Source organism: Epinephelus moara, chromosome 20 (genome assembly GCF_006386435.1).
Source record: "Epinephelus moara isolate mb chromosome 20, YSFRI_EMoa_1.0, whole genome shotgun sequence".
In the NCBI taxonomy this organism is placed as follows: Eukaryota; Metazoa; Chordata; class Actinopteri; order Perciformes; family Serranidae; genus Epinephelus; species Epinephelus moara.
The window spans coordinates 25,441,607-25,465,092 of record NC_065525.1 but is presented as its reverse complement, the minus strand read 5'-3'; the positions used below and the strand labels follow the sequence as shown (position 1 = coordinate 25,465,092).

The window sequence follows — 23,486 nt, the reverse complement described above, 5'->3', positions numbered from 1 at the left end:
TAGATGACCTACAGGGGGCGCCAGAAAGCTAAATTAATATAACTCATTTCTAATAACTTGACTAATAGCAAACACATTTCTATTTGATTATTTGCTACCTTTAATAAAATAAAGCAGATTATTTTGGGTATAAGTTTATTAACAGGAGGCACTGATACATAAATAGGCTCAAATGACTCCAGCCATGAACAAATGAGTACATACTGACATCACAATGTCATATACAATGAAATATATCACATTAATAAAACAAAAAACATATTTATGAGAGCTTTTTATTAAGAAATTAAATTAAAATTGTCCTCTTCATCAGCAGGATTTCATATCGTTAAAATGTTGGTTGAAATGTTCCTCAAGCAGAATCCCCTCCTCCTCTGAATAGATGGAAAAAAATCAGTTGTGCATGATGAATTTTTAATATAATGCAATCAAAAAAATCATAATATATATATTTTTTATGATATAATATAACATGATCTTACATGTCCAGTGCCTGTTTCCGTTGTGTGTGTTTGGCAGTTTTCAGCATCTGAATGAGCAGGTCTTCCACTGGGTACAGAGGACCAACAGCTCTGACTTCAGAGGGAACATTTACGTCTTCAAAGGCAGACTTCATAAAGGAACTATCCACAACACTTTTCTTGCCCATGAAATGCCCTTAATTTACACAAAATACAACATCAATACAAACTGCCATAAAAAAAAGCACACACACATGACATAATATGCATTAGTGTTATTTCTCTTACCTGTCGCCCACAGATTCCCCCTCGGATTCACCTTGATCTTTGAAATTTTATTTCTCAGCTCGGTCAAATCAAGAGTCATGGAAGATGTCATGGCAATGTATGAGATAAGAATGAGAGAAGACAGGAATCCTGCTCTGCAGATCTTTGTCAAAGTGCCTTTCATTCCTCAAACGTGTTCTGTGCAAAGTTGGTGTCAGTTAATTAAAATCTCTTTGCTGTTGTGTCATTTTGGGGCCAGCCAGTTATACTGAGATAGGATGGGCTTAATATTCTAATGGCATGAAGCGGGTGGTTTCCTATTGGGTGAATGATGCACATCAGAGTGCCTTGTGCTATTGTGACTTGCTATGACGATTGTAAAGTGTGTGACCTCAGTGTAAACCTGTAATTATCACATCCAAATACCATTAGACACCTCCCTCCCCTGCATCCTCTGAGCAAATCTTTAACACGAGACAAAAGATCAAACAGGTGTGTAATTAAATGCACCGATTTATTTGTAAGTACTTTGACGTAAACATTACAGCAAGGCACATGGGCCACTGCATGCTGAATAGATGTAATGGCTTAAGAAATGCTGTGAATCCAGGGTTCATTGGCTACTGTATGTACACAGGTTACTTTCCTATACAAGTCCTCGCTGTACACAGTATCAAAAGTACAAATATCTTTCGACGAGCATTATAAAAGAACAAGTCGTGAACAAGCCTCTGCAGCACAATGGTTGCAGTGTGGTAAATTAAGGTTTTAAGATTACAGAGAAACAAAGAGCTCCTATAGCACTTAAATAGAAAAGTTCACTTGCCAGTTAAGTCAATATGACCATATAACCTTAATATCATTCCCAAAATAATTTATAAAATTCAATAATGTGGGATAATACACACTTTATAAACTTTTTTTTTTTTTTTTTTTTTTTACATTGCACTGAGATTACCTGCAACTCCTCAAAGTCTTTCATTTAACAATCACTGCCATTAACCATGGAGGTAGGAACTGTCATGTGTTCAATACAAAACAAGAGGTGCTGCTTCACAAACCAGAACATGCGAACAAGAAGTACCCACCATTATGAACGCTGATCTGAGAAATGTCTTTCCTCGGAAATCATAATGGATTCAACAAGTCCCTCTGATCCTACTAGTATTATTATCACCATGTCAACAGGTCCTCTTTTATAGCACGCTATATCTTCCATACGCCGCCGAACTTCACTTTCACGTCTGCTCTGGATTATCCAAAACAATGTACCCTGATTTGACGTTACATTGACTGTTCACTTGCCCGAAAAATACACTTCTGGCAATTTGAGGTATTTTCAAAACTGCTGCACCACACATCCAATACCTCTCCATGCTTCCCCTCAACACTCATTCCAAAAAAATATATTAAAAAAAAGGCCAAATCTGGGACAACACATGCACCCACAAATTAAACACTCAATCAACATAAAAACAACAGCATTTCAAAATGCTTAAATAGTCAAAAGAAAGTCTTGTTCGTTACGTGTAGCCTACGTCAGTAGGCTTTGCTCAGCAAGACACCTCGCCTGTGTTAAATCTCACAGGACAGTTTTACAAATAACTGTCCCAAGAATGCAGAAATACAGCTCGAACTGAATATTGTGAATACTGTCGTGTAATAAATGGTGACTAACATTCTAGCTTTGTGCTGCAAATTAACTGCAACACAGTCATGTCGTAAAAAAAACGCAACCCTGAATCCCATTCAGGTAAAATAGTGTGTAGCTTTAAATACTTCAGACAAAATTTAAGCCATTAAAATAAACGATTACAAAAAGGCAAAGATCCACCTCTTCACTGTTACATCGATCAGACCTAGACGCTTACAGACATTCCTGAGTCTCCTGTCAGGGTGGATGGAACATGTCGGGGAAACAAAGACAGAAAAAAGAAAAAGCTTCAGCTGTAATATGTGCAGTTATATCTGAAAGGCAAGATGAGTATAATACCGACATGCAAAGTTAAATAAAAATAACTGAAAATATTAATTTGCCCTCTCATTTGTGAAAATACTGTTCTTTATTAACTGTTAAGGATCTGCTTGGATATACTGCACGGCCACTGAATAACTGAGAAAAATAAAAAATAAAGAAAAGAAACAGAAAGGCCAGAACACTTCCATGCAGGACATCGAGCCTCCCTTGTTGCTTTCATGTGAAAACCGAAGACATTAAAGCAGCTTTAAAGAGGTCTCACTACCGGAGAGAGACTGCTTGTGTCTGAGAGTGAGCGCTCAGTTTTAGATTACAGTCTGAGGTCTTGTCACAGTGCAGACTTGCTGGCTCTCCTGCCTGTGAGGGCTCAGGTTCATTTCGCTCCGGTAACAAGTCATTGACCTCGTCTGTATCTGCTAATCTGACCGACTGATTAACCCGCTCCTTCTCCCTCGCCTCTTCCTCCTCGTCCTCCGCTTCTTCTTCTTTCTCCCCTTCCTCGGGGTCTTTGACTTTGTGTACAATGAAAAGGTGTCTGTTGAGAGACAGCACGGACGTGAAACACAGGCCACAGTGAAGGCACTGAGGAGTGTTCTCGTCTGTTTTATGCTGCGGTATGTGCTGCTGGAACTGTGTGCTGTCGTCTGTGACGAAACCGCACTTTGAACAGCGGAACTGAGTTTTCAGACGCTTCGCTGGAGGAGCCTTGAGACTCAGAGTGTGATCCTGGCCCGCATCCTGAGTGTCCACAGCAGGTCTTTGTGAGACATGCCCCTGCAAATCACGGAAACCACACGTTTTAAAATAACAACTACTAAGATTCCCAACATTTGTATTCATGCCTGCAATGATTACTTTGGCGTTTAAGTTAAAAAATGATAACTACCTTGCCCAAAGCCTTTTTGGATTCCTGGACGGCTGTTTTCGGCATTTGTCCAAGATCAGGATTTTTGATTCCATGCATTAGACTGATGTGGTTCTTCAACGTCACGCTCGTCGTAAATGTTTTCTTAGTGTCCGTGCAATACCTTAAGTGTAAACAAAAAAAGGAATGGAGGTGGAGCTGAAAGATCTCCTACATAATCAGAAAAAACACTTGTGATTTGTTCATTTCCAAACGTTAAAATCTTACCAACAAGTGTAAATTTTCTTTTTTCCATCATGGTCATTGCGAATATGTCTTCTCAGACTGGTTGTGGAGTTGAAAGACTGCTCACAATGCCGACATGGATACTTCTTCACAGACTGTTGGGGGGAAAAGAAGAGGTATAAATAAAAATGTAGGGGGGAAAAAGGTGTGACGAGGCTATCTTAACAAACAATAGTAAAAGTTTCCTCTAAGGTAATCATGAACATCTGATGAGTTAATAATCCACATACAAGCAACCATTAACAGATTACTACTTCCTGACCAATAATCTGATTAGCTAGATTTCCCAGGATTACGTGCGTTTTAGTTGCGTTATCAGGCCACCTAAAAGACAAATAAAAAATATGGAAGACCAAAAGGAAGCAGTTAAACATGATGCCATGTGGCTGAGGGTTGGCGCCGGGGCAACACCTTGGTAAAACCCTTTTGGCTATTTGACTATGACCCGAAATTCACACCAGAGTCAAGACATCAGCAGGCTTAACCATAGAGATAAAAATTTTCCCCTCTATTCCGCCCTTGCGTACAGAAATGACTCACGCACATCAGTTGAGAAATGTAAATGTTACAGTGCTTTCATTCAGAAAAAAAGCTGCTCCCCATCTTACTATTTGTTTACAAGCCAGTGTTGCCTGGTTCATTTGGCGGCAACGTTGATGTATTGCAGCAATGGGGCCGAAGCAGTCAATGGGACATCTATGTTTTTTGTCTATGGTCATAATCACAACCTTGCCCAGCAATGTCATGCTTAAAATCGAATCAGTCGGTTAGACTGATCAGAGCTGATCAGATGAGACTGATGGATCAGATTAGAGGAGCAGCTGCTGCAGAGGCGAGTGAGAGCAAACTTTTAAACCAAGAGCTGGGCCCTGGGGTGCATGGTTTCCATGGGAACACAGCTGGTTTAATCTAAAGTACGTTGGAAAAAGTGCTGTGCTCACTTAGTATAGGTGAGCACAGCAGTCATTGATGTTTCGGTTGAATAAAGTCACATTCCAGCATGGATAATTCATGATCTCTCACCTTTCCGTGGCTGGTCTTCACATGTGAAACATAGGAGTCTCGTTCAGGGAACCACTGGAGACACTCCCCACACGTCCAGCCGGTGGGCTTCACACCAGGTCTTCTGTCCTGCTCAGCCTTTTTTCTGGGACCATCTGTGTGTTTAACAGGGCTGTGACTCTTCTGTTGTTGGACAGAATGAGCATCCTGGTACCGGTCAGGATTGTCTGTTTGTTTACTGTTCTGCTCCGTCTCTACTGTTATGTTTCCTACATGAACGCTCTGCAAAACAGAAAATAGATGGTAAAAATAAACACCTCATCCTCTTGTCTGCTTTCATGATCACGTACTACAGGTCACAAGTTATCTAACACAGAGTACTCATCATTTACTCAATATTTCACTTCTCTTTAGTCAACGTGGTGAAACAACAACAAACATTACAGTGTTGCTGGACTGTGTGACTTCATGTTGATCTCTCTGCGTCATGCACCTAGTTGTGTAGATTACCTAATGTGACAAAATCTGACATTGCAAAACAACTCCCTGGAAGTTTACCTCAAACTGACAAACACAAAATGTCTAAGAAAAATGCAATGAGGGCTCTAACCTTGACATGCTGCATTAACAGCTGCTTTTGTGGAAATACCGAGTTGCATTCTGGACACTTGAATACGGACGTAACACGTTTGTTGGCGTTCTGATGGAAATGCTGAAACAGTAACTGCTTTTTCTTGAAAATCGTCTCACACGAACACTTAAAGATTAACCTGCAAAAGAAAGAAAAACCAGTAAAAATGAACAGTAAAAAGAAATGTTGAACTTTTGACACGTCACGAGGTGTGGGACTTACACAGGGGATATTTTGCTGGCATTGTGTTTGTTTTTTAGATGCACTTCACAGCCGTCAGAAGTCTTGAAGGCAACTGGACAGATGGAGCACTTGTAAAAGACATCACAGTGTTTCTCCTCAATGTGAGTCTTCTGTCCTTGAAGGGTCTTGAAAACCATGTCGCAGTGAAGACATCTGGAAGAAAAGGAAACATCATGCCACTTTCCTTTTCTGTTCCATTATGTTTTGATGCCTGCGTTTTATTGTTGCTTACTTACTTGTACCAAGCCTTGCGAGCGTAGTGCAGACAGTTTTCCTTGACATGCTTCTGAATGTCTGCAGAGCGGCTCAGGGCACCACACTCAGGACAGCAGTAAGGGGACTTGTGTGCGTGAATGCGTTGGTGAGCTTTGAAGCTGCACTTGTTGGGTAACAACATCGAGCACACCTTGCACATCTGTTTTTGGATATAAAACGAGGAAAATCAAAAAATATAAAAGTGAAAAAACGGAAAATACATTACAATGGTCACAGGGCCTTTAAATGATAAGCCTGGTAATACTGACTATTTTTCTTACTGTCAACAAATCCCATTAAGACTTATTAGTTCATCATTTTTAAAGATATATGTCTCCAGTCAGAAGAAGTGGAACAGACAGTGTTTTCACTGGATTTGTTGACAATAACAAATTCCTTTAAAGCCTTTAATAATCAATAAAGCATCTACTCACGAGTCCTTCCACGTCGTCCGACTGTCTCTGGTAATGGCCTGCAAGTGCTTTGTAGTCAGACAACTGCTTGTTGCACTCCAGGCAACGGAGTCGGTGGCGAATGACATTGTCTGGATACAGGGGCAGAACAGGTTGGCTTTTCAAAGAGGGTAAACTGTAAGAGTCCAGGTTCACAGCGCTCAGGGGTACAAACATTTGTTCCTCTGCTATAGGTTTCATATGGAGCTGCGTGCACTGCATCACCATGCCATTGTTCTTGTGCTCCCGTGCATGTGCCAACAAGGCACACTTGTTGAAGAACACCATCGTCTTTGCGCAGTGTGTACATCCTACTTCAATGTGAACACTCCTTCTGCTGTAATGATACGCAAGACTCCTCTCCACCCCGAAGGAGTCCCCGCACTCGAGGCAGCAGTATCCACGTGGTGGAAGGTTGATATTGCTCTCTGGAGGGGGGGTCAGGTTGGGCACATACGTAGGCACGGGGTTGGCGTTGTTCAACAGTCTGCTTAAGGTTCCTGCTGCTGTGTTGGGAATGGACGTGCAAGGATAAGGGCTGGCTGTTTTGACCTGATGCACCAGTGGGACGGTGCTGTACACCATAGAGGAGAGTGTGTGTTGGCTTTGTTGATGAGAGGTGGAGCGTGCGGCTACTGAAGCGGCAACACTGTGAGGAACCAGGTTCAGACTAGCTAAGTGCATTGCTTTGGGGAGGAAGTTGGTGCTAGTTGTATGGCCTGTGGTGGCTGATCCTCTCTTTGGTTTCTGCCCCTTATGTGCAGCAGATCGTTTGACAGGACCACTAGTATTATGGAACACTGCTGCGGGCTGCGTTACGCCTTGCCTCCTGGAGTTAACCTCTGATTTGTTGCGTAAAACCTTCGGTGAAGATGCACTAGCTGGAATACTTTTAGTCTGTGCTCCAACAATATTGTCAACAGATGTACTTTGAGTGCTTTGAGACTGATGAGGAGACATGTTACAGTAAGAATCTTCGCTAATCATACTCTGTGATGGAGAGGATTCATATGCAGAATGAACTTCATCTGTTTCCGAATCAGGCAGCACACTGGTGACTGTGCGCTTGATCTGCCCAGATGTGGTTTTAATGGTTTTAATTCTGACCCTGGGTATGGCAGGGGGGGACCCAGTAGCCACTGCGGGGGATGCTTTACCACTACTATCACTGCAGATGCTTACAGGACTATCAGAGGGTTTCATTAACCGTTTCACAGCTTCCAGTGGGCTTCGTGGGGACACAGGCATGTTGGGGTTTGCTTTCATGCAGTCATTCAGGACCACCGATGACTCTCTGGGATTAATCTGCTCACTGGGATCTTTCCTAGCATGCAGAGCCACTAGAGCCTCAAGGCAAGAGGATAATTTGGACGTCTGAGATTTGACATGTGGATAAGAAGTGGGAACATCCATTGTGGTTCCTGAATTGCAGTTGGTCTCAATAAAGTTCTGGCTGGGTGGGGGAAGTGTACTGTGTATTCTAGATGTTTTATCCATTTTGTTACTAAAAGAGATGTCAGAAGACTCCTCACTTCTACTACTTTCTTCTCTGCTCCTCTGACTGTTCTTGGGAATATCAGAGTCCTTCGGACAGTCATCAAACATGCTGAGGTCCAGTTTTTTTGGATTATCCGGGACTGACGGTTCCACCAAATCTGAAGCTTCTGGGAAACAGGGTCTGTCTTGTTTAGAATGCATTTCATCTCTACTGCACTGAGTGTCTTCAGACTCAGGACTGGAGATGGGACTAAAATGAGAAAGTGACTGGGAAAATATTGGTGTTCCATCAGGTTTGTGTTGAATAGGTGCCTTTCCGAGAAGCTCTCTTGAACTCTCCCCATTCAAAGCAGAGACAAATGATTTGGAAAAGTCAGCGTTGGTCGTTTCAACCAAGTCAATGGAGGTGGCGTCTTGTCCCCTGAATCCATTTTGCAATGCTGGCTCGAAACCCTCCAGCGACTCCTGGCGACTTGTGTTTTTCACAATAACACTTACAGCAGGAATATCTGCTGATGTGACAGCTTGGTTACTCAATAGGCTGTCATCCAGACACATCCCTGTGTGCTTCAGCTGACTCTCTGTCTCCTCATGACTTCCTTGGATGGGCTCTTTGGCGTCCAAGCCTGTGGCATCTGGGATGTCAAAGGCAGCCAGGAGATCATCAAAATCTGGGGTTTTCATGTCACCCATGGCAGCACAGTCTCATAAACCTACAAAAACACATACAGATTCAGCTTAATATCTTTATCTTAAAATTATCACAGTGGGCACTGCAGGCAAAGTTTAAGAAACTGCTGTCAGCATTAGAAATGGCTGTTTTTCAATCTGAGCAATTATTAGCAGCTGTGTAGCGTCCTCTATGCTAACGTTAGCTTTAGCTAGCAAGCTACACGTTAACTCGCTCTGCTGTTCTTCGTCTATGCAGCTAGTATTTCGTACCAAAGCACACATTAACACACACACACACACACACATACATAGGACGAAAAACACATTCAATGCAGGACAATAGACGTTACCAAATATAAACTCCTCCAAAAGCCGAATTAAATAAAGTTGTTTGTTGTTAGCGTAGCTAGCATACTGTCAGCTAACAAGGCTAGCCGAGGTACATAACGGAGCCAAGACAGTAGGTTAGCACTCTAGCTTAGCAACATGCTATTGCGTAAATCATTTAGCCAGGCTGGTAAACTCGTTAATTATCGATGCAGAGGTGTTCTTACCATTTGATCCGGTTATGTTTAGCAGCTCTAGTACATTAGCTACACAGCGAGTTAACTGTGGGCACTAATTGTGAGCTAGCTAGGTTTGGCTGTAGCAAGGTTTCATAGCTAAGCTACAAGCTAACAGCGTTAACTTCGTTTCCCTTTTGCTGTACTGGGTGGTTCAAGCCCTCGACTCTGTCTTGCAGACGAGAGGCGGTGTCATGGACGGCTTGAAAACATGCTGGAAACGCTACTACTACTGTACAGGCACCCCAGAATAATTGGAAACAGGATTTATTGTGTCCAGTGGCGCAGCTGCTACGGTGCAGAAACGTTGGCATTATTGTATGTGGTAAGTATTCTGCGTTAGGTAGGTAATACAGCATGCTACTGTCACCATAGTCAAATATGAAACATGCATTCATAGCTGGAGCATATTACCGGAGGGTAATATGAATTATGGGTCCCTAATTAACCACCCACCCTGCCATTGTCACTGTGCAACTGATTTAGCCTATATTAATTCTCATATTAGACAATACATTTCATAAAGCTCAGGTTGTTTCTAAAATGCCAAACATGATTTGTGGGGTATTATTAGAGGTAGAAATCCCCAGAGGCTCCAGGATACGATATTATCACGATACTTAAGTTAGGATACAATATTATTGCGATTTTAAACGTGTTGCAATATGCAATATCAGTATTGCGATGAAAGAAGTTGCGATATATTGCGATTTATTACCTTTTTTCCACTGTAAATGAGGCCCTTGAAATAAAACTTGCTCAACATCTGTATTTTTAATAATAAAAGATAATAAACTTTATTTGTAAAGCACCTTTCATACAAGAAATGCATCACAAACTACTTTACAATAAGGGCACTGTAAGCACTGAGCTCTTCACATGAAACGCATCATAATGGATATCAAACAGACAAGGCAATAATATAAAAGGACATTTAACTGACTCAAAATCAGAGAGTTGTAAAACTATGAATCATAAAATCAAGTGAGATTTTTTTTTAACATCTTTTTTATTTCCAACAAGTGTACCATAAACCAGGACCAATATGTAAACACACAAGTATAACAGAGTACACTGACTTCCCTCATGTCCCTCATCCCTCCCCTCCATCCCCATTCGCTGAAATAAACAGAATAGCTAGACAAGCAAGCAAAAGAGCAAATAAAGGACTTAAACAAACCAAAGAGAAACAGAACAAGACAAAACAAAACAAAAAACTTTACGGAAAGCAGTGACAAAATTAGGTCACTAGGCCACAGAAGTCCAGGTCCAGATTGTCCAGAAAATGTTCAAGTGAGATTTTAAAAGAGTTGCAGCAGCGTGAAGCAGAAAAAGAAAGAGTTTCAGACCTGCATCAGGAAAGTCAGAGCTAGTTTAAAGCTAAAGTGAACAGATAAGTTTTTAACTTTATTAAGCGAGAAAAAAATATTAAGCAAGCTGGCTTCCCTGATGTCTATTTGTAGTGTTAGTATTATCTAAAAAGATAATGTTTTCAGTCTGTTCCCCTCACTTCAATCATTTTATTTGCAGCGAAATATATGTAGAGGACGGAAAAAGTAATTAATTTTATTGTTCAAGAACGCTCCATCAAGTTGAATCTGTATTTTTAATATTAGCAGTTTATATAATTACAAAAAATCAATACTTGGCACTGTGTGATGATACAATATCGCCACACAAAAATATTGCGATACTTTGCTGTATCGATTTTTTCCCCCCACCCCTAGTTATAACAGGGGTGCTCAAGCAGTTGAGTCTTGAAAGTGAAGCAGAAGTGGCTGCAGTATCCTAAACTTTACTCCTTAGTAACCAGCTCCAAAACCATCATGGAGCAAGAGCATATTTGGTAAGTGATGATGAAAGTCCAAATGAAATGAAATGGTGAACATTGACCGCACACACAATCAAACACAGTGCTATAGAGTAAAATAGAGTGCATGTTAAAAACGCCTGTGGGGTTTGGCTAATGTTCCTCCAGACTATGTCAGGTTAAGGAATACCTACAAAACCACATTCTCAGCTTGCAAAACAACCCATTTAGCCTTTATTATGCTCAGTATCCTCTCGGCCTTTGTGGCAGGCAGCACTTAAATAGAGTTTAGTTGTTGCTTGTCAGTTTTTAACCAGGATGTAAATAAAGGCATCGACTCCACTGTTTGTTTTTGTTAGCAGCCTGGATGGATGCTGTAAATCACATGAAATTACACAGACAGATAAGGTATTGTTGCACTGTTTGCTTTAATTTATTCACACCAAGGATTTCCCGGCAAGCAGTATTGATATTAAGTGGAATTGTGTGTCGATAGATTAACAATGAAACTGGTGCAGTATCTGCCAGTTTTCCCATCACGTGAACTGAACCTAGCACCAACTTACTTGCCCCAGTTTCCCAGTGGGATTTAACATGTAAGGGCCACTGTCACTTTAAGTAGTTGTCAGTGATTTAATGCAGTCTGCCCAAATGCACTGGTCTCCTTTGAGGTGGGTGGGCAGATACAACTTTTAGGTTCTCTGACTGATCCATGACCTCAGGGGACTCTTGGTTGCTATGTTGTAGTAAAGGAGCTAGTCTGTGACATCCTGTAAGACAGAATTGAGGGAGATAGATACAACAATCATCTTCCTTCCCGCTAGTGAGACTTTACAGTAGTGACACCTATTCCTGCACTTTGGTATCAGGTAAAAAACTTAACAGAGGCAGTTATGTAACAGGATTTAACAGGTAGCCTATATCTATATTTGAATCTTTCATGCTCAAATAAGATTAAAGGAAGCAATGGACACACTGAATTGTGAGATATATCATAACATTCCTTTAACAAGTGTTTTCTTAGTCAGAGCCTTGACATGTAAATCATTTTGAGGCTGTTGGCAAACAACTTGATGGTCTGCATAATAAAGAATGTCTTGGGTTACTGACCCAAGCTGTTTAATGTTGTGCTACAGACTGTTATTAGGTCATAAACCTCTGCTAATGATTTCCAGGGTCTTCAAAGCTTTCAGAAAACCCAATGAGCACAAAATATTTGGTACTTTTTAACAGGAATTAATGTTTATCATATGCATCCAGACAGACCGAGCCACTACTGAGTGTTACGAACCATTTACACACAGCATTTTTATGAGGATTTAGAGATTTTTTTGTGTGCAGCAAGATCACATTTGAACAGCAGTGAGTGTGACAAATAGCTGCCATTATATCCGATTATGAATCATCACCCCGAAAGTAAAGTACAAATTGTGCTGCAATATATTTAATGGTCCAGATAACAGCCATAACTGATTCTGCGGAAAATACTTAATGTGCTTAATCTTCACAACTATCATTTTAAGATAGGAGATTCTATCATAAAAATACAACTTAGTTTGACATTAGGGCCTCGCAGCACACATACAACATTTAACTTTATAGTCTAGTCAAAGTTCACATACTTATCTTTAGGATAATGTGTGTTGTCATGTTACAGGATAGTTCTTTCCATTCAGTCTGTTACAAACCTAACATTAACTACAATTGATAGACTAATACACCTGTATGTGTCTGTCTGTACAAAGGTAACTTAAAGTTTGATCTAAGGGGGGAATCACTGTGTCCACCACTATCTAAAAAAATTTTCTTATCAAGATATTCATGTTGTTTGTGGGCACACAAGTTCAAAGACAGAAAATATGCCTTTGGGTTAAGTTTAATCTCTCAGATTGTTCATTCACATGCTTCTGATAAATAGGAGCACTTTATAAATAGGAGCACAATGACTTTTTATGACTGACTAAAGTGTGGTTAAGGCACTTCCTCCTACAAGTAACCTCATTCATGAAGAATCCACTCCTGTTTTTATCACATATTGGCTTTCAAAGCTCAAAGTCAGACCCTGTGAATTCATATCTGTCGACAAGAATTCACATCTTATCATCTCTCACTCCAGTGATTTGGCGAACTTGTTCAACATCACGTCTAATCAAGTGTTGCCTCATATGAAAATCACTTCTGTTGCATTATCACACTGATGACTGTGTCCTGACCTGTACTTCCTGTGACAGATCAGAGTGGTACGTAACGTGTCTGTTAATTAATGATAAGATGTTTCATATAGAGGGCAGGCTACGTTTTCCCACAGTGTGTTTAACAGCACAGCGTTTGACAGCCGGGGTTTAGGAGGACGCACAATGAGTAAGCCATTTGCTCTGCTTTTTCCTTGAATTAAACCGTTTGTTTTGCAGTTGTGAACTGGGCTTTTTGTTCACCATTCTCCTCAAGATAAGCCACGAGGACACTGTGGACTTATTTTGAGGTTCTTTTTTTCATCTTGCAGAGTACATGGAAACACAGATTGTTACTTGTTTGGCATTCCTGGTTGTTAAAGTTGAAACTGCTCTCCCAAAGGCTGCTGCGTAGAAGTGAACAATGGTTGTGTTTTTCAGCGGAAACCAACAGTGTCCAGCTCAAAAATGTATCCCTCAGCAGAGGAAATGGCACGGACAACCAGGCTTTTGAAATAGAGGTATGTATTACATTTCTCTTTTTTTTTTAAGAAAACAGCACAACATTATCTTTATTTTTTCTTTAAATAAAATGCCATTTTTTCTTAGGAGGACAACACTTACGATACTACTATCAGTGAGGAAAGGCAGACTGAGAAGACTAAAAAAGGATTGGGATCATACTTGAGGTGTGTCAGTTCAAATGACTGCACTTAGACTAGAAATAATTGTTTTATTTGGGTGCAATTATCACAGCAGGTGCACATCATTAACCCTCTGCAATGGTGATAATGTGTACACCATGTGTGAATGTACAGAAGTATTTTATTAATATAAATTTAACAAAATTTGTGCTACTGTAAACTTTAAAGATTTAACTTAATGTAACAGAAAAAAATACCTTTGGGCAAATAAAGCATACATTTCTTGATGTTAAATATTTTTTTTTTTATTCACACGAGAAAAAACAGAAATATATTTTGTATACATTTGTTCTGTACCACAGCAAAGTGTCCAAGCCGATTAATGCGACAGAGGATTACATCAAGGCTCACTCACAAACCTTCAAATATGTTGTGCTGGGTGTACTCGGAGCAGGTACAGTCTGTTCATGTGTGTTAAAAATGTACAATCAGTGCCAATTTGTTCATGCCTAATGATATTTCTTTTGCACAATACGATAGGACAGGAATGATCATGTATATAGACTTTTTTTTTTTTGGTAATTAAATGCTCTTTTCTGTCCTGCAGGTTATGTGGCGTACTTCATCGCAGCCTGTGTATTGAATTTCCAGAGGGCCGTCGCTCTTGTGGTCCTAACCAGTTTAGCTATTTTTGCTAAATCGTATGAGCTTTTGAAGAAGTACAAAGGAGAAAGCATCAGTCAGTGTTTCAGACCTGCAGTTAGATGCTTTAAATCTAACTTAAATTGGCTGAAATGGTGAGTGCATGTCTTGTTTTCAGTTGATAATAATCAGTGGTGGAAAATTAGTGTTTCTGTGCTTAAAAGTCCAGTGTGTAGGATTTAGGGACATCTCTTGGCAGAAATTGTATATTACATTTTTTTTTTTAAATTTTATAATCACTTGAAACTAAGAATAGTTGTTTTTGTTAGCTTAGAATGAGTGTTTGTTTTGAGACAGCTGCAGACACATTCTGTTTGCAGCGTACACGACACGCCACTACAAACCTCGCCCACCAGTAGTAAAGGACAAGCCCACCAAGGCGACAGTTATCTGAACCCTGCAACATTGTAATGAACAAATAGGCCAAATATGGCAATTATCCACTGTATAATTCATTATACATGAAGACGGGCTTCACCTTTTCAGAAATGAAATATAACCCTTCTCATTACTCGTAACCTAACCTTAACCACCTCTCTTTAACATAATGCTTCATAGTTAGCTTAACGCTAACATTTTCTTCAGGGCTTCCGTTTTCCGGTCCAAGGACATGTAGGTTTTGGTGGGCGAGTCAGCTAGTGGGAGGGTCACACAGCTGCTCCAGCCGCAGCCATACCCACTTGTTTGTATCGGGGGTCCTATCCAACGGGGTCTACCATGTTGTTCTACAGGAGCCCAGAACAGACAAACCAAACACTGGCTCTAGATAGAGCCATTCGCCTTTTCGTATCAGCCACTGTAGTTGTCCTACACACAATCTGCAACCTAACAGCTAGATGCCACTGAATCCTACACACTGGACCTTGAAGCAGTGGTTCCCAACTAGTCCAGCCACGGGGTTCAGCGTCATACTTGTGTTTGGCCAGGTCGTCATGGTAGTTTGCTGTCTCTGTTAAGTAGCTGTCTATTATTCGCTCACTCTACAGCAGGAAAAGGCACTTCAAAATAAAAGCTTGTGCCAGAAAGTCACTGTACTTCAAAAATAAAGTGTGTTTTTACAAACTTGACACATTCGCAAGATAGACTTGTGGTAGTTCAGAATGGACCTGTGACCCACCAGTAGGGAACCACTGCCTTAAAGTACAGTTTTGACATACTTGTGCTTAACTTCAGTATTTCCATGTAATGCTACTTTATACTTCTGCTCTACTACATTTCAGAGGGAAATATAATGATAATAATAATAATAATAATTATAATAATATAAACTTTTTACTCCACTGCTCATATGTTATGATGTACTCTGTTATACTACTAATCTGCAAAGCAGTATCTGAAATTGTCTCCACATTGATGAACTACAACATTTAAATGCTTTCATATGAATTTGGTCGTGATAAAGACAGAATAATGTATTCTATATTAATGTAACACTGCGAGATTTAAGTATTGACACTTAAGTACATTTTGCTGGCAATACAATGAGCTACATATTATGGAATCTGTTAATGGGTGTGTTTTATTGTGTTTTCAGGGTTTTCATCGTAGCAGCTGTGGTCCTGTTGGTTCTGTGGCTCGCCTTAGACACCAGCCAGCGTCCCGAGCAGCTCATCTCATTCGGGGGGGTGTGCATGTTCGTTGTGCTTGTCTTCCTCCTGTCAGCACACAGGACAGCGGTGAGTCGACCACTCAAGGATGAATACCACTGTGGCAAAAGCTGTTTCGAAATGTGCCCGGGCGTTATCGCTCAAGTTATCTCTGGTGTGTTTTGCTGGGACTTTGGATATCATCTGGCCTTGTGCCCCCATCATCTTACGGTTTAGCAGAAGTGCTTCCTTGTGATAACATAAGGCATCATGGAGACTCCCTGTTACACTAACCAACTACTTCCTTTTGAAAACTCTCTTGTAGGTAAGATGGAGGCCTGTGTTCTGGGGTCTTGGATTGCAGTTCTGTATTGGACTTTTTGTTATAAGAACACAGCCTGGACTCATAGCGTTCCAATGGCTTGGGAAACAAGTGCAGGTAACACACTTGGATGTTTTCTTTATCTGAAACACAATGGAGCAAGTAGGAGTCAGGTTTAATCTTATACGAATGACAAATGCTTAGGCATTTGTGTGACCTCAGTATGTTGAATAACAGGATAGACACTGATGATTATGACACAAGCTCCAGTCCTCCTCCCCAGTCGCCATCACAGTATTTAGCAATATTAACAGGTGTTTGCACATTACAAACTCAGGTCTTTTGTTAGGAATTAGGATTGCAAATACCGCCCATTTTATATTAAAAACATCCCAAATTTACTTTTTTCGTTCAGCATAACAATAAGTAGCATTACTGTGAAATGTGTGAATTCTAACTAGTCACATCCTGAAGCAATTAGTTTGCACAACAGACTTTGGTAAGATTAAAAAAACCCTTTATTGTCCATTACTTTACGTGAAATGGAAATTTGCCCTCGGCATTCTGGCGTCACATCGTAAACCACAAAAAAAACAAACAGATGAGCCAGGTGCCCGGGGTCAGCACTCGCACATGCGTCCCTTACTTGTATGGCACACACTGTTGCTTATCTACCAGGCCATATTATTCTTTAACTGAGGTGGATTATACATCCTTATCTTTAGAGCTACTTTATTATGTTGTTCACCCTTATTCTGGGATCACAGAAGGGTTGAGTTAGCAGAATGTGCGCTCGGGCATGTGGTCTGTTAATCACTTTTTAATATGTAGTTCAGCCTACCGTCTCTTCTAAGTGTCATGACTTCCTGTTGCAATATCTCAGTGAATCAGTAATTGTGTCATAAATGAATGGCTTGAGGGGATAGATAAACATATGACATAATGTAATCCATGTTTCTATTTGGTGTTATATTCACAGATATTTCTCGACTACACCAAAGAAGGGTCAAGTTTTGTTTTTGGAGATCTGATCAACAACATTTTTGCCTTTCAAGTAAGAGGATGACAGTTTAATCTTTGTAAATATGGGCACTTAACATATATTCTAACTTTATTTAAATTGAACGTGTTAAACTTTAGCTTTGTGATTTTTCCTCAGGCTCTGCCCATTGTCGTGTTCTTCAGTAGCGTGATGTCAGTCCTTTACTTTTTGGGGTTAATGCAGTGGCTCATTCTGAAGGTAAAAATTTGTCTCCTCACTGCATCACAGCTTCCTGTAGGTCTGGGTGTGTACCGATTACACCTGCAGTGTCATATGATGACCTAAAACCATGTGTTTTTGTCCATGCAGATCTCATGGGTTATGCAGATAACGATGGGAACCTCTCCCACAGAGACCTTGAGTGTGGCAGGCAATATATTTGTTGGGCAGGTACTCTGAGCATGTCTTTGTTACACTATCTTTGACACTGGCCTGGCTACATTTCTCTTTGAAATTTAATGAATCTCTGTGTACTTCAGTTTTATGATTACATAAACAATAATGAATCCTTTGGTTACTCTGCTTGTTTACTTTTGCTCCATGTTTTTGTTCATTAGACTGAAGCTCCGCTGCTGATCCGCCCTTATTTGAAGGACATGACCAAATCTGAGATCCACGCTGTAATGACTGGCGGATTTGCCACAATTGCAGGCAGTGTCATGGGGGCATTCATCTCATTTGGGGTGAGATTAAGCTGTTTTCATGCCACTACATAATATATACATACAGAAAGTGATAATAAAATGTACCTATATGGCACATTTCATACAAAAGAATTTCAAAAGGAGATAAAATAATAATAGAGGGAGACTGCTCCAGACTCTGGGGCCATAGGTGTAGATTTTGGAGGGTACGCAGGGGACCAAACCCCTCAATATTTAGAACATGTGCATTTGCCCCCTCCCCCACAATAAAAACTTTTATTTTGACAGAATTAAAGACATATACATCATAAATGGATGCAGAAAAAGCAAAACTTGATGCAGAAAAATTGACCAGAATGCAGAAAATTAAGTGTTTGATGCTCAAAATGTTTTGGCGGAGAACCCCCAAACCCCTGTTTCCAAAGTGCCCCCTCTGTGTGAGAGTGTCAGACATAAACTGGAAAGGAGCCAGTCATTTATTCTGGAGTAAGGCAGGTAACTGACTTGAAAACAATGAAAAGCACCTTAAAATCAATTCGGCTGGCAGCCGGAGGAGAGATTTCAGTGTGGGGGTGAAAGGTTTTCAGTTTTACATTGGTGAAGGCTGCAATACTTGAATCTATTATAAAGTGTGTAAACAAAACCACCAGGACAGCTGGACAGTTGTCCATGAGAAAAATTATGTCACTGTGGGTATGCTTTAATGTTTTCTTAGCCAGGAATGTGAAACAAATGAGGATGTCTCCTTTGCCCAAAGTCTGTTTTGTCTTCATTTTACTCAAGAAAATGTTTAGCCATCCAGTTTCTTAAAAAAAAAAAAAAAACTGTTTACAAAGCTTTACACAGGGCTCAGATCAGAATCTGAGGTGCTTTTCCTCAGAAGAGGCCATATGATATGTTTTGAAGGTCACTAAGTAACAGGCACATATCTCTGTTGAGCAAATCAGTATCAGCTACATTAGAACAGGAAAAGATAGTGTTTGGGCAAGGATATGTTTGACTACCACGATCATGATTTTTAATAGTATATCTGATCTAATGTTATTCTGTCTCTGAAACTTCTGAAGCTGAAACTGCATTGCATTTAGATAATGAGAATTAATACCAATGGTGGTGCCTAACTAAAACAACAATTTTACTTTTTAATATCTGTTTAAATTATTTGCAGTTTTCTTATTTCAACAGCAACCATTCAGAATATCAAACACTGTATCTGCTGCTGATGATAGCAGTAACTCCACTGCAGTACCCTGAATTAAATGACATTTCATTGTATTTTGCAGATTGATGCATCTTCCCTGATATCAGCCTCAGTAATGGCTGCTCCTTGTGCCTTGGCCATCTCCAAACTTTCTTACCCAGAGACAGAGGAGAGTCCCTTCAAGTCAAAGAAGAATGTTAAAGTGTCTTGTGGGTGTGTATTTCTATCCCTTCATTTTTCTTCTCTTCCCATTTTATAGTGTTTTCTGCTTTTGTGAATTAACTTACTTTTTAAAAAAAAAAACCATTCCCTAGAGATGAACAAAACATTTTGGAGGCTGCTAGCAGTGGAGCATCTGCTTCAATAGGTCTAGTTGCTAATATAGCAGCTAACTTGATCGCCTTTCTTGCCATTCTCGGGTTCATCAACAAAGCTTTGAGTTGGCTTGGCGGTATGGTGGGATATCCTGCGATCACATTCCAGGTACGTTTTAGCATAAGACTAATAAGTGTGACTTTTTAATAGTGTTCAAATGTTTGTTTGTTTTTATTTCTAAAATCTGATTTATTTACATTTTGCACAATTGACGTATGGCTAGGCCACGCCCCCCTCCACTCACTCGGACAAACTATCAACAATCAGTGACCGGCGCTATGGCAGGTGTCACAGTACACAGCATTTCGCAGGAGGCAATTGATGATTTTTGGGGACATAATGATCAGGTGTCATTGAGAAGTAACCAAAAAGGCCTAAACTACGCATTGGAGGGATACATTAATTATTTTATTGTTGAGAAGGTCGATGAAAAGCTTAAATTACAAGCCAAAATATACAGGTCACAGTGTACACTTATGAACCGCATCTCGTTGCCGTCACCATCAAAGACAACAAGTTAAAGTGCCACAGTTAAGGTTTTTGGCTCAAAAACTTAAGCTTAACTAGAGCCCTTTGGACAACAGCTAACAATGATGTACGATCACTAAAGTACAAAAAACTAGAACAAAATAGGCTAATGAACTCCCAGCAAACAAGGTGACATGATGAACAACGCAGCTAGGAGCCAATGTTAGGCTAACTGTAGCTAACATTAGCTAGAGATGTTAAAGATAACTTTATATTTCTTTCCAGCAAAGTGACAATATGTTGCCTCAAACACAATGTTGACTTACCTTAGAACAGATGTAGATCATTGTTAATCTTATTCACGTTGAGTTGATGTTGTGGTCTAACATTACCACACAACTTTATCCAAAGGAGACACTTTTCTCAGTTGAAATGTGGTTTAACGTTAAAGTGTAAAAAATACACCCCCTGTCGCCCAGCCTCTCAGGATACCTTGTCAGAGTTGCATGTACCCCATGCACACCGTTTGACCATTTTTAAACTTCAAATCTCTGAAAAAAAAGCTCATAAAACCGAACAAAACTGACTTTCTGTAATGCATTTCAATGAACGTCCAGGCAGAGATTGTCCGAGGGTATGGAATGGCTATACGCACTGTGATTGGCTCATCGCGTTTGAGGGCGGGACTTAGCTATAGGTCAATTGTAATATCAAAAGGTGTTCTCCAAAAAATGTGCAGATGGTCAAAAGACAGCTTATAAAATGTATTTTTTTATGTATGATTACAATTTAACACATTTTTCAGACATACATGTATTTATTTATGCAGACATTTCACAGGTTTTGCTTGCTTATACTGTAAATTCAACAAGTGAGACCAACACTATCCAAATAACCTTACACCGCTCTGTGTTCTCAGATGATTTGCTCTTATGTATTCATGCCTGTGGCCTTTATGATGGGAATACCGTATGATGAGAGTTTCACTGTGGCCGAACTAATCGGCACAAAGCTCTTCCTCAATGAGTTTGTGGCTTATCAAAAACTATCTGCACTGAAGGACAACAGACTCAGTGGACTTGCTGAGATTATTGGAGGCGAACGACAATGGATATCTGTGAGTAAATGTTCTCAGTTGAAGCGAGTGTGGGTGAGCTAAAAGTACAAATTCATGAGCACTGCACGAAAAATGGAAGGAATTAACACAACGTAAAAACAGCATAACATGATTTAGTTTTTCCCTGTTTCAGGTCCGATCAGAAATTATCACCACTTTTGCTCTTTGTGGGTTTGCCAACTTCAGCTCACTGGGTATCATGATCGGAGGCCTGGGTGAGTATTTTATCATCCCATCGTCATGTTTTTGTCCTGCCACAGCATACTCAGTGATGATTTTTCTTTTCTCAAAGCCTCTATATGCCCATCCAGAAGAGGTGACGTCTCGTCTATGGTGCTAAGAGCTATGATCACCGGGACTGTTGTGTCTCTTGTCAATGCTTCTCTTGCAGGTAAGAGCTTTTGAATTGAACTGTAAGTGCAGTTTCCGGTTGTACTGAAACTGAGTAGCTTTTTTTACTTTATCATTCAGGGATCCTCTTCGTTCCTCCACTTGAGTGTGTGAATCTGTTCAGGTCATCGGCTTTCAACGCCACAGATGCAAATATACAAACATGCTGTCAAGACCTCTTTGAAAGGTAAGCAGATATTTTCACTATGGTGGCTGAATTAAAGGTCCTGTGTGTAGGATTTAGTGGCATCTAGTGGTGAAGTTGCAGAACTGAAACTTCTCCTGTGTGCCAAGCGTGTCAGAGAACTACGATGGCTGACGCGAAAATGCGAATGGCCCTATCTGGAGCCAGTGGAAAAGGATCTGCTCTGTTTGTAGATATAAACAGCTTATTCTAAAGACCAGTTCAGACCAAAAATTCATGACGAGAGAAAACCATTTTAGAACGTTGTAGAGAAAGGTTGCAGTGGTGTGAACTGGTCAGTCTGAGCTCAAATTAAGCCGGTTTCAACAGCCAATCTGCTTGTAGTGAAGTCCACTGGTCAAGTTAAATGACCGCAGACGGCGTGTTTCTGTCCTCACGTTGTGCCAGTGTCAGACGGTGGGTCGCTGCTGCTCCTCGGTGTATGTGCTTGGGACCCCTCTCACACACATATTCTTATTGACTGATTAATTTCAGCTGGTTATTCATATTGTAGTGGCATATTTATAATGAATACAGTCCATCTGGTGCTTGTTTGTTTCTGTTTTTCGCAGTTTCATCATTGCTACAAATGCAGCTGTGGCCAGTATCTTACTATCACATTCTCATTCATAATTTAAGAGGCTAAAAATTATATTCTGCCATGAATAAGCCTGAAAAGCTGGTAATCAGAACGGACGTACAGAGAGTTGTAGCATAGAGATGATACACCGTCTCATCTAGTTGCATCGGTGTGAACTGGGAATAGGGTGATGCAAACACGATTCTTTATTTCATTTCAGGTGATTATAAACTAATGAAAACATAGTTATGAATATTATATACCATTTCTGCCAGTAGATACTCCTAAATCCTACACACTGGACCTTTAAAATGTTTGGGACACACAGGATAATGCATGGATGCTTTAATATGCACTAAGGTAGCTGAGTATGTCTCTGTGATATCAGCTGTTTGGACTTACATCTCAAATTAAATTTTTTGCAGCACTGTAAACAATGGGACCATCTCATTCAAAGGATCGTGGAGCAATGTAGCAAACGTCACCTTGTTTTTCTCTAAATGTTGTGAGTGCTGTGGACTTTCTGATGTGCCAGTTTGTTTTTAGAGGAGAAAACTACTCGCCAACGTCTGTCTTTTTTATACTGTAGCTCATTTACGGGGTCTCTCCGTGTTTGTATATTTGTGTCACAGTTAATGTAAAGATGTAAAGTCTATATGCATATCTTTGAAAGATGAATGCATCTTTTAATTTATTATATTGTAAATTAATGCTGCTTTTATTTAAAGCCAAGGAATAAAAGGACACATTTTAAAGGAATAATTCAACCACAGAATGACTACATATGAATCAGTTAGTCATGCTGCGTTACCTTGAATTCGTGAAGAAAACTTTTTTTTTCTTGCATGCCTTGTCTCTTGTCATGGTAACGACTAATTGATTTACAAATGGTCACTTTGTGGGTGTAGTATTTCTTTAAGGAGTATACCTCAGGAAATATTCTGGCATCAGCATTTTGATTAATGTAAATATTTCAAATACAATTAAGTGACTCGGTTATTTCATAATGTTGATAATTATGGAAACAGTTGTACTTTTTGAAAAAATAAAAGAAAATGTGAACTATGCTTGGACACAAA

At 40.0% G+C, this 23,486-nt stretch overlaps 2 protein-coding genes and 1 long non-coding RNA gene across 3 annotated transcripts; 1 reads left to right on the top strand and 2 right to left on the bottom strand.

The window, feature by feature from the left end:
* Window positions 1-124: 124 nt before the first annotated feature.
* On the bottom strand, window positions 125-890 carry LOC126407335 (uncharacterized). The gene is made up of 3 exons (XR_007571769.1): window positions 750-890; window positions 483-549; window positions 125-374 (listed from the first exon to the last, which is right to left on the bottom strand). It is a non-coding gene; the product is annotated as an uncharacterized LOC126407335 (long non-coding RNA).
* A 39-nt stretch (window positions 891-929) lies between these two features.
* znf592 (zinc finger protein 592) lies at window positions 930-9,490 on the bottom strand. Its single transcript, XM_050072125.1, has 9 exons — window positions 9,163-9,490; window positions 6,422-8,649; window positions 5,969-6,147; window positions 5,712-5,885; window positions 5,469-5,628; window positions 4,880-5,140; window positions 3,839-3,951; window positions 3,593-3,734; window positions 930-3,480 (listed from the first exon to the last, which is right to left on the bottom strand). Exons 2-9 carry the CDS (start codon window positions 8,627-8,629, stop codon window positions 2,968-2,970), a joined length of 3,750 nt encoding a protein of 1,249 aa, XP_049928082.1. The 5' UTR covers window positions 8,630-8,649; window positions 9,163-9,490; the 3' UTR covers window positions 930-2,967.
* Window positions 9,491-13,255: 3,765 nt separating this feature from the next.
* slc28a1 (solute carrier family 28 member 1) lies at window positions 13,256-23,486 on the top strand. The gene is made up of 18 exons (XM_050072126.1): window positions 13,256-13,342; window positions 13,594-13,673; window positions 13,762-13,841; window positions 14,159-14,250; window positions 14,404-14,593; window positions 16,033-16,174; window positions 16,410-16,523; window positions 17,386-17,460; window positions 17,566-17,646; window positions 17,758-17,838; window positions 18,006-18,131; window positions 19,376-19,506; window positions 19,608-19,776; window positions 21,056-21,253; window positions 21,387-21,468; window positions 21,546-21,644; window positions 21,725-21,830; window positions 22,833-23,486. The coding sequence occupies exons 1-18, from the start codon at window positions 13,339-13,341 to the stop codon at window positions 22,951-22,953; spliced, it is 1,971 nt and encodes a 656-aa protein (XP_049928083.1). The 5' UTR covers window positions 13,256-13,338; the 3' UTR covers window positions 22,954-23,486.

Bases quoted from the DNA above. Each gene is read 5' to 3' on its own strand.
- znf592 (XM_050072125.1), bottom strand. From the start codon at position 8,629: ATGGGTGACATGAAAACCCCAGATTTTGATGATCTCCTGGCTGCCTTT. The intron at 5,886-5,968 runs GTAAGTAAGCAA...CTTTTCTTCCAG, and splicing joins GCTCGCAAGGCTTGGTACAA to ATGTCTTCACTGCGACATGG. The intron at 5,141-5,468 runs GTTAGAGCCCTC...TCTGTTTTGCAG, and splicing joins TGTTAATGCAGCATGTCAAG to AGCGTTCATGTAGGAAACAT.
- slc28a1 (XM_050072126.1), top strand. The intron at 13,842-14,158 runs GTGTGTCAGTTC...TCTGTACCACAG, and splicing joins GGATTGGGATCATACTTGAG to CAAAGTGTCCAAGCCGATTA. The intron at 17,647-17,757 runs GTAAAAATTTGT...TTGTCCATGCAG, and splicing joins TGCAGTGGCTCATTCTGAAG to ATCTCATGGGTTATGCAGAT.